This window comes from Rhea americana, unplaced genomic scaffold (assembly GCF_003343005.1).
Source record: "Rhea americana isolate MKP2758 unplaced genomic scaffold, rheAme1 scaffold_64, whole genome shotgun sequence".
NCBI classification, from domain to species: Eukaryota; Metazoa; Chordata; class Aves; order Rheiformes; family Rheidae; genus Rhea; species Rhea americana.
In genome coordinates this window covers 119,932-133,868 of record NW_028186801.1, presented here as the reverse complement: position 1 = coordinate 133,868, position 13,937 = coordinate 119,932, and the positions used below count along the sequence as shown (strand labels likewise).

Here is a 13,937-nt window from a genome sequence, read left to right as displayed (position 1 = left end):
AATCTTTTAGGAGCWTATTAAAGAATCCCCTGTAATCAAAGGCAATGTAGGAAACTGGAAGCATCTGGGAGATAGTGTGTTACCCCTCCCCCCCAGCCCTCCCATGCCAAGCTGGGAGGGAGGGAGCACGAGGAAACCCCCTGACAAGCTTGGAAGCTAGATTTGCTTGGTTCTGGAGCAGGGAGCTAGCAACAATCTGAATTTCAGACCATGACAGTTCATCATAGTTACATGGCCATAGACTACAAGCTTTGAAAGCTCTGATTTCCTCATGGTATTCTGCCTTTCAACACTATCCAACATGTTTTTTTGATGGAGGATCACTAAAACCAAGTATCCCATGAAACATTTTGATATAATCTAATCAGAATTTTGTGAAAATTCCATTGGAAAATTCTGCTTGAGATCTCACAAAGAGTAGGCTATTGCCAGTAGACCTGCATTCACTGTAGACAGCTTTGCACCTCTGCTGGAAAGTCTTAGAGGGTCTACAAATCAAAATAGGCTACAAGTTACTGATTTGAAGACATCAGGAGATGGAGAAAAATACACTTCTCTGATAACTTCAGCAGTTATTCTCTCTCTGAGTTAAAACTGTCTACTTTATTTCTTATTTACATGCTTTTAAATTCCACTTCCAGTCCTTGGCTCTTGTTATGCCCTTCTTCACTAGATTCAAGCCATTTAATACTGGTRTTTCCTCTTCATGGGTGTACTTATGGCTGTAATCAAGTCACTTTCAATCCTCTTCTCAAAAAGCTACAGAAATTCATCTTTTATCTCTATCAGGCTTTTTCTCCCCGTTTCCAATAAGAGTTTTGGCTTTTTACATTTTTCTTAGTTTGCAGCAGCTTTAAAAATTATTTACACAAGAACCATATGCCATGTTCTGGATACTCCTGCCAAAGTCACTTGCTACTTCTGCTCATTCTTACTGCTGAGTCTGTTCCATAGTGTTGCATTAGCAGTTCATAGTCTGCRGCTTATAACCCTAAATCCTCACCAGGAGGCACTGCCATGTAAGAGAGAGTTCCAGATTCAGTAGACACTTAGATACAATCTGAGTTCTTTGTCTTAGGATGTATACCTTTTGCTTTTGGCTGTGAGAAAATGTACTTTCTGTGACTGACTCCAGCTAAGTGATTTAGCACTTTCTCACTGACCAACCTCTGTCATTAYTGTTTATGCTTATGCTAATTCTTGCATCACCTGTTAACTTTATCAGTAGAAATTTTATCTTTTACATTTATAAGAATAGCAGTAGACCTTGAACAGAACAAAAAAAAAAAAAAAGAAAATTAACTAATATTTTTCTCAGAATATTTTGAAATAGTAAGTTGAAATAGCTTAGTGAATGTTTTCTTATTAAACCAAATATACAGTCTTGTCACAAAATGAATCTAGTTTTAGCTGACAAGACGTATTTTACATAAAACCATATGACTACACATTCATTATATCTTGTATCCTTTAAACTGTAATTAATGCAAACTTTTATGAGTTCTTCCTTTATTTTATCTGGGTTCGATAAAAGGCACATGGGCCGATAGATACCACCTTCTTCCCATTTGGCCTTTTTGAGTAATATGGGCATAACATTAGCAGTGTTCCAGTCTTCTGGAATTTCCCTTCCAGACTAAGATTTATTAAAAATGAACATCATTGAGCCAGAGATCTCTTGATAAGTAGAGTCTTCTTTCCTAGATTTTTATAGATGACTGCAGTGACCTCTTTCTTCTTACTGAAGAGATTAATAAAATTCAGTGTGTAGTACTGATTGCTACGATGACCTTTGATGAGCTGACTTGTCTTCCTAAAGAATGTGTTAAGAGAGTACATTTTTCAAAGTGAAATAGTCAAGGAAAGTGGAATAATAAAAGAGGTTTTTGTCTGTATATTTTTAGCCAAAAACTGTAATACATGTCAGTATCTTCATAAAAATATCTTTTTGAAAGCTTGGTTTAGAAGTGGACATGAGTCTGGTAAGGAAAAGTCAATAGGATTGAATACGTAGCAGTAGTTTAGAAGCAAAAATTCTTAATAAGTTGAACTTRAAACTTATAATGCATAGGGCTGTGGAAAGAGTTTCTTCATTCTTCATGCACTGTTTCAACTTACTATTTCAAAATATTCTGAGAAAATTAGTTTCTTCATTCTAGCTGGGAAATTACTGAATATTGAAATGATATGAGAGAGCATTTTATATATTTCTGAGTTCCTTAAAACCAGGAGGCAGTAGAGAAAGAGAGCCTTGAGCTTTTCTGAGGATTTTCATCTTGCCTCTTTTCCAGATCTGTATCCTTTACCCTATCCCACCTTAACAGGATGTTTAGAGGCTTTGGAAAAATATCCAGTACAAAAGTTAGTRAAAGAGGAAAATAAATCACAACTTCCCAAATGGAGAACAGAGAGGGATTTCAGATCCTGCCTGAGCTGAAAGCAGTAGACAGAAATAGAATAGCACAACGTAGTAGAACAAAAGCAGTGGACGGAAATAGAAGAATGGTATTAGCCTAGATAAAATTATATTTGAAGCAAAGAGTCTTATCATCTTGCTAAATCACAAATGGAGAAGTGTCTTGTCGTAAGACTTCACCTTTCAGCTGTTGACTCACATTACCTGAATGTGGTTTGGCCATTAGCAACCCCAGTTCCTTTTCAGCTGTATTTCCTAAAGAAGCAACTCTTCTGTGTTATGTGGGTTTGTGATCTGCAGTCATGGAAGAAAGCTGAGGGTAGTGCAGGGGGATGTCCTGGGAAAACATGAAAGCTGAGCTGGTGTTAATGCAAGCAGGAGATGGGAGAAAATAAACCCACGGGAGTCGAATGAACTAGACTCTGTTAGTGTCACTGCACAGGGAACCCTTTGTTTGTAGTGGAGCTCTGACTAGTCAAGGTGCAAGATCTTTCTATTCTGTTGCAGAAGAAAGGGGGAAAAAGTGGTTGTCTGTGAAGTTAATCCACAAATTCCACTGAATTTATCTTTGTGCTTCTTGCAGCTCAAACAAAAATATACGGTATAGTGTCAGTAATGGCATGACTGAATTCACCTGATAATCATTCAGTGGAGATGTTGGATTTTAGCAGAATTTACCAGAAGCTATAGRGAATTACTCATTCCATCATTCCACTCATTCCCACCTACTGGTTTGTTTAATCTATTTGTTCTGTCTTGTCATTAATTGAAAATGTAATGCCACTGTAGCAAGGACTATGTTCGTGCCAAGGTTTTAATACATCACCACATAAAATGGAATACTGACYCTGTCCAAAATCTGCATGTGTTATTTTAAGGAAAATAGTACACTATATATAAGATGTTATTTGGGGTATAAATAAGGAATCCATAATTGATTTGGTTCTTGGGCTTTTTATTACAGTTCCCTGATACCTACTGACCATGTATATTTTCTGATGTATGCTACATTTTCAATCCATAGTCTAAAGCCTTTGAGCACYTTCAGAAACCACACAATCTTTTGGTAGTACACTAACTAAGCATTAAACTGCCCATACTTACTACAAGAGCTGTTTTCAACTCAAACAAGGGTGCTGGGCTGTACCTTCCAGTATGCTATCACAGTAGGACAAGGATTATCTGTAGAGTGCAATACACATGTAATTTTCTAATAATTATGGGAAAGCTTTGTGATTTGACTTCTCATAGTGTCTGATAATCCAAAAAAAAAAAGTTTCAAATATATTACATTTCTTCTCAATGTTGTACTTAGACTACCCACTCAAAGACTAGCCTTGTGACATGCTATAGTTAATAAGTTTTCCATGCTGTCAAAAGTAATAACATTAATGTGCCATTCAGTTAAATTAATTTTGTTTTGTGCAGTAGCCTGCATAAACGTGAGTGACATTTAGAAATATGATCAGGCAGGAGCTGAGGAGAAGCCAAGTGGCAAAACAGAACGAGATGCAATCATTAGAGCAGAACAGCCAGCTGCAAGCATTTGTGGGTAGGCAAAGAGTTACTGAAAGCCAGTCTATGATGTTTGGGGATCTATGTTTGTTTTAATTCATTCCCACCTTTCTCATTTATTGAAGAAAATCATATTCTTGTTTAATTAAGAACTCAGTACATTTGGCATCACGGTCTCCTGTTTGGCAATCAAAGGGTGCATTTCTGCTAATTTTTGATTTCAAGTACCGTCAGCCACTGCTTTTCTCATTTTGCAAGAGCCAACACTGATTGCAATGCTTTTAAACTGATGACCATGAAGTGTCATCTTCCACTAATAATGACGGTGTTTATTCTTTCTATTTGTTCTGCTTTTTAAAAAGCATTAATAAAAATGCTTTCTGTAAACAGTTAAAAATGTAATATAGAGGAGAAAAAGAAGCGAGCTGACAGAACCTGTCCGTTAATTTTTTTAATAACAATGATTGGTTCAGATTATTGCCCAACTTGCTTTCAAATCTGATTTACCAGTGCGTTGGAGAGTATTACATAATTAAGGCACTTAAAATAAATGGAATCAACTAGGGGTTTTTATGTATACATATATAAATATAGATAGTTTGCAAAAAGAAGACAGAGATCTGTGAAGAACAGTGATGATAATTTCTRTGCCAAGTGGTGCTGTTCAGAGTGAAAAACATGGAAGTTATTTCCATARGAAGATCCTGCCAGCTCTGTTCCCTTTAAGCAAAGGTAAAAAACAGTGCTGCTTTACAGAGGTGGTATGACAAAGGAGTCGCAGAGTAGGACTGTGGTAGGGAAAGCAGTGGAAAGGAATATGCAATTAAAGCTGTTTCGCATGGCTCTTGCACACTCCTGCTTTATATCATAACTATATGCCTACAGATATCACCTCCTGATACCTCTAATAAATTCACTTTGAAAGGTTGTTCCCGGTCCTCTCTAAAACTTCTCTCTTTTAAAACTTCCCTTGCGGACCTTTGATTCTATTTCTGTTCCCTGTTCACCTAGCATCGGTCGCCTTTCTGTCCCCTCTTAGACTACTGTCACCGCTGATCCCTTTTTTATAGCATCTGAAACAGGCTCTCTGGATCTTCGCTTTGTTTCTCTTTAGATCTCCTTTTATAACTTATTTCACTTTGCTTTTCCTCTTAATTCACTTGTTATGTGGCTTGTAACTGAACACTAACAGGAACTTCCCTTTATGGCCAAGCTTTCACGTTTGAAGAGAGTACGACCTATGAAATGCATCTCTGAAATAATGTTAGTGAAATCAAAGATGAAAGTCTTTTGCCCACAGATACTTTGTACTTCCATTTTAGAAGACAAGTGGGTTATTCCTATGAATAAAGACTGATCCCTGAATAAGCAAGTGAACAACAGGGCACTCATCTGTTCATACTTGTATTATTTTAAGAGATTCTCTTCAAAAGTGCAATGTATGCAGCCAGGAGGAAGGTTCCTCCTTATCTCCAGAGGCATTTTGCACCTGGTTAGTGCTAGCTATCTAACAGCATTGCTGCTGTGTTCACGGACTTGAAATTCTTTTTGACACTAAAGGAATTGTTCTGCTTGTCAGGCTAGTGATTTAGTTGTTAAAGCCTTTAAGTTTATATTGACTGGGTTTGTAGTTAACATTTCATAAGTCTGAAGTATCTGCTTCCATAATCAGCCTTTGGATTGAAAAGGCTCAGGAAAATTCTGCCTTTCCTATTCATCCTCAGTACTTTCTCCCCCAAATAGTCCATAGACCTGGAGATGCAGTGATACTTGCTATGCATAAATATTCAGGTGAGAGTCTCCAAAAGGGACATAAGAATGGGCTGACACATTAGCTGAAATCTCCCTCCAGCTTTTCTTTTTTTTCCTGATCTCCTTTTTCTTTCTCTCCTGTACCATCTATTTCTAGCCTGTTTATGTAAACTGGATTTTAAGAACTTCTTGCTCACTTCCCACTCCTTTGCCTAATTGTGGCAGAAAGATCTTCATATTATGGGTCATCTGTTTCCTGATTTGCAAGTCTAAGAGCAAAAGATTTTCTTTCTTGCCTGATAGTACCTATTGCAAGGCTAGGATTTTTACTTGATTCTTTAACTATGTATTTATCAAAAATGTAATGCGCTTGAAGCTTGTAATGTTGAAGGCAGCTGTTACAGAAATAAAATTTCATATTTAAAGAAAAGGAAGGAGCCCAGCAAACCAGTATCTCATTCTCCATTTCTCAGTATGCTCCCTGTTTGTACTGGTGGGGAGGGGGAGGGGGACATGACACATGATATTTTCCCAATTACAGGTCCCAGCTATGTGTATGGGTAGCTAATTCTGCCCACTTGCTACAGTGGCTTACTTGAAGTTGTGGCCAGTCCACGTTATCAATTTCTGCATCTATTCATCTATGCATCTAACAGTGCAGYGATTCTGCTGGTAGTGTTAGAATGATGCCTTGGTGGCTTCATGTATTCATTGCTGACATGCCAGGAGAACAAATTTGTTAGATTTGAGGTCTCTATAAGTGGACACAGAATGCAGTGACCTAACTGAAGCCCATGGATGTAGGATTTTTACTTCGTATTGGTTAGAATTAGAGATTCTGTCCTTACAGTTTTCCTGAATTTGAAAGAAGTCAGTTAGCTTATAACCCATCTTTGTGCTGTCCCTGTTTTCTCCAGAGAATGTTAAAACATTCTGATTGGCATGAAAACTATACAGTGAACAATATTGGCTCGTATTGCAAATAKTGATTGGTGGAAGATTGTATTTTGGGTCTTCACCCACAAACACATCCTACTGTGTTTCTCTGAAGCTTATGCAAATACCCAGAATCAAAAACTGGTACTGAATTTGGAAATCTACCCCATTGTGTGTTTACATCCTTCCACTGACTATTTTGGAGTCTTAGGTCCCATTAGGAAAAACCCTCGGGTGCGGTGGCTCGTTATTTTGGTTTTGCTTTACCAAAAGAGCTACAAGCATCAACTTTTTTGTATCTTCTTACATGAAAATATGGAGAATATTTATATGAAGAAGATGGATATTACTGGTAGAGATTCTGTAATGTGAATGAGAATAATCTGCATAAATAGCATTTCTCTCAATAGCTCTTTAGAACACCGTTACCAAGGCCAAAGTGAATACTGACAAGAGAAAGCAGGAGATGTGAGACAGGCAGGAGCCACCTGGAGCCTTCTCTAAAAAGACCAGGTTCTCAAGAGGGCCTTAAATAGCTTTTTATAAGCTGAAGAAGTGGTACCAGTGCTGTCTATGTCATTTATGTTTTACTGCATCGCATCCTCTTTAAATGTAATGAAATTATGAAGTTGCTTAGATGGAGCAAGTCTTTTGATTGGTGTTTAGGCATTATACATGAATAGGTTAATGTCTGTGAACCTCCCAGTTGGAAGTTTCTTACACTAACTTGCAGTTTCCATCAGAGATCAAAGTAATTTACTAACATAAATTATTTATACATCGGGCTGAAAGAAATTCATAATAACAATAAGGCACCTTCATGAGATAATCACCATGCCAGAAGCACTCATCTGTACCTCATAGCCCTGCAGGGGTTTGTAATTATCTCCTGCAAACCCCACCTCTAGTGATTGCTTTTTGTTGCTTCATTGCAGTGCTGCCACTCGCAGTATTTTTTGCCCAACAAATATTTTAAGGAATTATAGAAAAAAATACAAACCTACCTAGGAACAGAAAACCTGTGGCAGTCATGCAAAGAGAAAATGTAAACGTACAAGAAATACTGAGGAATGCAGTTATACAGATTTTAATAACAACAAAAAAAGTAMTAAATGTCATTCTATTGGAATTTAAAGAGGTACCTATGCTTTTTCTTCAAGTTATTCACTAGAATGAGTCCATCACCTGCTGCCATTTCCCATGGCTTGCTGGTGATCTACAAAAAACTGCTGTTTACAAGGTACTGGCTTCTCCTCCGTGCTTCCCGCAGCTAAAATTACATTAAAAGAGGCTAWAAATGCATTAAATGCTCTCATAAAATTACTCTTCTGTGTAGACAATTGCAGTATTTGCACAGAAGCGTAACATGATTACGGATGGAAAAAGGCTGGTGAGAGGTGATGGACTCTGTGGCAATAACTGTGTTTGTAAAGTACCTCCTCCAGCCTCTGCTGAAGCACCCAGATCAGAAACAACTATCCTAATACAATTTTGTGCTTACTAAACATGCTCCAGTCTCAACACAAATACACATACACATGTAGAAATAGCTGGATAAGAGCAATCCAAGGAACTGTATATAGGAAGTGCAGTATTAATTGAAAAATAACTAMGGAAATAAATGGTAGCCAGTAAATGAGGTACATTTCTGAGGAATGCAAGTTCCCATGCCGCTATAACTAAACTGCCGCCTCCTKAACCCAGGTCTGATGGCAGAGCCATGTGTTGGATAATATGTGAGTACAATGGTGTCTGAAATGGGAGACGAAGCAGAACTTTCAAACATGCTCTGTTTCGGTCTTATGCAAAGTGCCATAAATCAAGCAGGCTAATTTAAACCAAGTCTACCAGGTAATAGAGCAGCTACTGCGAAGGATGCAAGGAGGCTGGGTTATCTATGATTGTGATAACACAAATCAATAGGCAATTGATTTCTTCCATTCTAAACAAGCTGCAAGTGATAGATCAACTTCACCGTGAGCCCAGCAAACACAGCCAGTTCCAAAACTGAATGTCAAGGGAACAGGAGCGTGTATTGCTGTCACCAGGCCATTGCATGGTCGGTTAGAGCTGAGCATGAGCTATGCAGACTGAACACCTAAAATCCGTATTTCCATGGTCAGAATCTATGCTGGTATTTTGAACAGCCTATATGGACAAAGAGGATTGGTAAGTATCCACAAAAATGCAGTCCATGCCCTGAAAGATATCTTGGGTTATTTAGATATGAGTTAAAAATGTAAATTTTGTGATACCAGGGTCTCTTTTTTTCAAACCAGGTCATAATATCTTTATAGCTTTGCTGGGGYAGTCAAGGTCTCTAAGCTACCTTTTCTCAATTATCTCCTTTCCCGCCTGAAGAGTCTTAATCTACTTAGCTGTTCCTGATACGGATATAGCTGTGTCATATCTTTGATCATTCCTCGTACTCTTCTTGAAACTTTTCCAAATTCTACCATATACTTTTTTTTTTTTTTTTAGAGGTGGGGGGAGGAACACAATAACCATACCAGTTTTCAAGATAGAGGTGCACATGCATTTATACAGTTTTTTATACATGGATGGATATATTTAACATCATAAGCTATTCTGTTCCTTCCTGCTGTGCCTTCCCTAATTTTTTTTTTTAACTTTATGTTAGTTCTATACATTTTTTGACCACTGGTGATCACTGAGCTAATGTTCTGCATGGAGCTATCTATTACAATCCTAATGTCTTGTTCCCAGCATGTAATGATTATTTCAGAGTCTACCATCTTATAGGTATTATAGTATTTTTGAAGTTTCTAAGTTTTTGAAAATTAAAAGGAACAATAACTACATGATGCCACGTAGTTCTTAAAATGTAAGGCTCCAATCCTTCATTTAAAACAACGTAACTAGATTCCTGCATCCCCAAGAATGTCTTCTAAAGTGGAGCCATGCAACTTTAGATACAGGAGGAAAATGTAAACTTTGAAGTATAGCTGACTATCTGGCACACACCCTTCAGGTGGATATACTGCAGATTTTATCTAAACCTGGATAAAAAGTGATTATGTGTAAGAGCTGTTGAGATAAGGAAATTACAATATATGCAGTATATGCTATTCAGTAGGGATTTAACTTTCGAAAGTGCTAACGCGCACAGAGATATGTATATACTTCATTTGCACAGATTACAGTAAATAAAACACCTTAAGACAACATATTTACTTAATCTTCAGAAGTGCTTCTAAAAACAGGTTTTAAGTATCTGTTTAGCTAGACATCTATTTCTAATGCAATGCCAAAAATCTGGCTTAATGGTTGAAATTCAACTTATCTTAAATGACTTAGAAACTTAAGCTCCCAGTTTGAAAAAAAAAAAAGAGCATTTTGGTGGATTTTACATGGCAAAATCCTTAGAACATGGGCTGTTTTTTCTCTGTGAAATGTCAACTGCCTCTGTGGATTTGTGAACAGTTGCTATCAGTGGTGCTCCTGGTGCTTTCTGGATGAGATTCTGGTTTGTCCCTTTCCCCTTGGCTTTTCAAACCTCCTACATTGCCATGTCTTTTTTGTATTTGTAGGAGGCAGGGGGGAGAAGGAAAAGAGCATTCTTCTTGGCAAAGAGCTTGGGTATGCCGCCGAAACTTTTCAACAAGCAACCTTGGAATACAGTCCAAAAATAATAATAATAATAAAAAAAAAGCCACTGGAGCCATATCTTGACAGAAATGTACTTTATAGCTTTATAGTCTACTGCCAGAATAAATTGTGGAAATAGATATGTGCCATAAGGACTGCTGTCTTTGAAAGAGAAACAGTGCTGTCAGAAATGCCTTATAGGGCTATTTAGTGTAACCTGATTCGTCTTCTCGCARAAGCACCGTAGTTAACCCCCTAGAGATACCACTGTGCCTCAGAGAAAGCAGAAAGGCAGCTCTCATCATCCTAATGATTTTTTTCTAAGCGGTGCTCTGCTCTTTGCTCTCTCTCACRTCTGCAAGTTCAAATAGATTACTCTTTACTTTTGAAACAAAGTTCCTATAATTCTGAACATAATTAAGCCTTTCCCTCTATGCCAGACCTGTTGAGAAAATACGAAGCAATGAATGATGGAAGGTTGTGTTTGGCAGGATCCCAGCTGATAAGCGTGAGGCTGAAGGCAAAACCAAATCCTTCCAGCTATTTGTGATGGCAGGAGGGATGCACTGTGAGCTTTCCCAGCCTCTCTGCCCTCTATTTTGCCAGTCAGATGGGAGACAGAGCTTTTTTATAGATTGCTTTGTGCTTGTTGGTTATTGCACTTTTCTGCTTTTGTGACAAAGTATGATGAGAAAGACCCACATTCTTGTTCTGCAAAAAACAGTCTAGTGGTGGTGTGTGCATGTGTGTTAATTGACTTCCACTGAAACACAATCTGGAAAAAAAATCATGCCTCTGTCGGTTGATGTTAAATGTCAAATAGTATCTGCGGGAGCCGGATTGTCTGAGATGAAGTGCTGATGAAAGCTGTGTAGCCTGCGTCGTAGCCAGCACATATCTTGCTGTTTGGCTCCATACAGAGTAATTCTTGTGACATCTAGTTGCTACAACAGACTTGAGGTTATCAAGGATTTAAGCTAGGCAACTTGTGGCACATACCTTATGTTGTTAATTTGAACATTTTATTTTACAGTAGGAATTTGAAATGTAGTCCTGTTGATTGTCTTTGTGGCTTTTACAACTATATTTAAAAAGTACAAAAATGATTAAGAACAAAAAAAAAAAAAAAAATCACACTATGTCTTGTTTGCTTTCCAGCAAGAAAAACTGGGTGATATCTGCTTCTCCCTCCGTTATGTGCCTACTGCTGGCAAGCTGACTGTCGTCATTCTAGAGGCAAAGAACCTGAAGAAGATGGACGTTGGTGGACTATCAGGTAAGTGCATAAATATCTCCTTGTAGGTTGTACAGGCTCGTTGGCCTGAAAAACAACTCACTTTCCATTCTCTTGGTTGAGAAGTTAAGGGCTCTTGTTCACAGTCTGAAAAAATGTGTTTTGTGTTTTCTGAAACGCAGTAAATGATTGAGTGTATCAGAACTCTTTCTAGCTTAAAAAAGGGAATTTCATTATGCATTACATTCTGCTCCTAGACGAGGTCTGAAGAGTTAAACAGTCAGATGACATTGCAAGCTCTCTGTACTTTCCTTCTTCTCTGTTGCCTGGAGATAAATACGGACTATTCAGGCAGGAGAAAAAAAAARRAAAAAAAAAAAAGAAAGAAATCCRACTACAATTCCTATTGTCTGTTAATCTCACAAAATGTGAGCATTTCCCTGCAATGTTAATGATAATACATAACAGAGGGACTTACAACAGGTCACCATGCTGACTACTGGCTGAGGTGGTGGGATAACTGTCTCATCTGAAGGGCTCAGGTATGACTGGCCAATGCACAAAGCGGGGAAGGAGAGAGCCACGTTCTCTCGCTCTGTGTTCACCTATGCACCGGCAATCAAAACGACGGTCTTGCACTTGGGGTAGTTGAGGAGGCTGGTGCCTCCAGGATGCACAATGCCTACAAATAGTCCTTGTGGTCTTCTGTCGTAGGCAGGCTCCAAGTGAGGGCACATATCTCGTCTCGGAGGGCGGGTGCATTCAGCACACGTTGTGGCAGGGCCATGTCCCTCGGGTGGCACTGTGTCATGAGAGCTAGTGGAGCTCCATGCTCTCTGCTGCATCTGGAGTTCTTGGAAGCCAATTACTGTCTGAATTGCCAATTAGCCGAGGCCAAATTAAATGACAAGATGCTTTATAAGGATAGGTCTTTCCGGGAGAAATTTGTTTTATGTACCTTGCACTCAAAAGGAACAGTTTCAACAGAGGGAATGATGATGTCTCCAGCACAGCTCTAGAACTGAAAACTTTTATTGCTGTGTTTGGCTTTTGTTTCCAATCTTCTTAGCACAAGATAAGAGATAAACTCAAAATATAAATAGAAATTATAACCCGACCAAAGTAAGCTTGGAGGTTTTGTTTGCTATTTTTGATGAACAATGACAGGAGGATTGGTCACAAAATATGGAGGAACAAGTCTCTTACTAGTTACCAGGTATCTTTATTTTATTTTATTTGCTTTTGAAGTCTTTCACTGTACAGCAAGAGACGCCATAATGTAAAAGTCATCAGAACATCATTGTAGTTCTTGTCTGAATCAAGTCTAGCTTTTCAACGCCCAGTTTAAGATGTGGACACCAGTTCAGCACACACCACTAAGAGTTTCCCTACCATTCTAAACTGAACCTATTGCAAATTAATGTTCTTATGCACGTTTCCTTGCAAACTGTATACTAATGAAAGACTGGACTCTCGTAATGACAAAGCATGTTTTTTGTGACTAAAGTACAGGCRTAAGAACCAGAGCATCTGTATTCTTTCCCAGGGTTTGCAACAAATAACGATAAATAATGGCTATAAACAGTGATAAATAATGGCTACTCAACTTGTAAGAAAAGAAGGGAACAGAGGGAGCACTAATGAATTGAAGGCTTACAAACTTCAGGAGGAAAATATAACGCATTGTGCTGCAAATAACGAGAGAAAATGGTCATTTGCTCTCCTGTATGTGCTAAAGTGCCAGAACAGTGTAAAAGGACATTTAAATACATTTCATGGGGATGATAGGTTTTGTTCACATTTTTTAGGGCCATTTCAACCTAAAAACATCATGTTCTCTCAGAGACAAACAAACCCAGTGGGATACTGTGCTTGTAGTAAGAATTCAAAAGTCTCTGACAGTGATAAATGGCAGTTAGTATGGTATTCCTGAGGCAGTAATTATAGATAAAATAATGTTAGTTTAAAGTGGATCCAGTATATTCCATTAGGGAATTTCTCTTTTGAATAAATTATGCAGAAAGAACTTCTGAAATCAAGCTGAGATTTTGTTGTCATTATTCACATTAAATAATACCTACTCTCAAAGTAAGGCACTGTTTAGTGACAGTGAAGGTGGCAGGATTTTATCTCAATTAGTGAACGCTTTTCCCACTAGTTTTGTTATTTTTCTCTAGAAACTGAAATTGCTTTCCATTTTGCAAGACAGAAAGTTTTGCATTGCAGTGGAGGTGGGAAAATGTTAACAATCAAATGCGTTCTGAATGTTACCTGTACGCACCAGAGCACTTACTGTCACCAAGGGAAGGCCATTACCAAGAGCTGAAAATTATGTAGGTGTCACAGATTTAAAAAATGCTAGAAGTTTGTCAAAAGTAGGCCAGAAGTGTCTGGTTTTTGAGTTTAAAATATGTTTTTGTTATTCTCACCTCTTTCGGAGAAGATGCTGGAAAAGCCAAAGGCAGATATTTGGAA

At 38.1% G+C, this 13,937-nt stretch overlaps 1 protein-coding gene across 3 annotated transcripts in view; it reads left to right on the top strand.

The window, feature by feature from the left end:
- The window catches only part of SYT1 (synaptotagmin 1), a 269,749-nt gene that overhangs the window by 207,140 nt on the left and 48,672 nt on the right, over window positions 1-13,937 (top strand). For all 3 annotated transcript variants that reach the window (XM_085320512.1, XM_085320510.1, XM_085320511.1), the window contains one exon: window positions 11,387-11,504. In XM_085320512.1, the coding sequence (XP_085176638.1) occupies window positions 11,387-11,504 (118 nt within the window). The remainder of the gene's footprint in view (window positions 1-11,386; window positions 11,505-13,937) is intronic.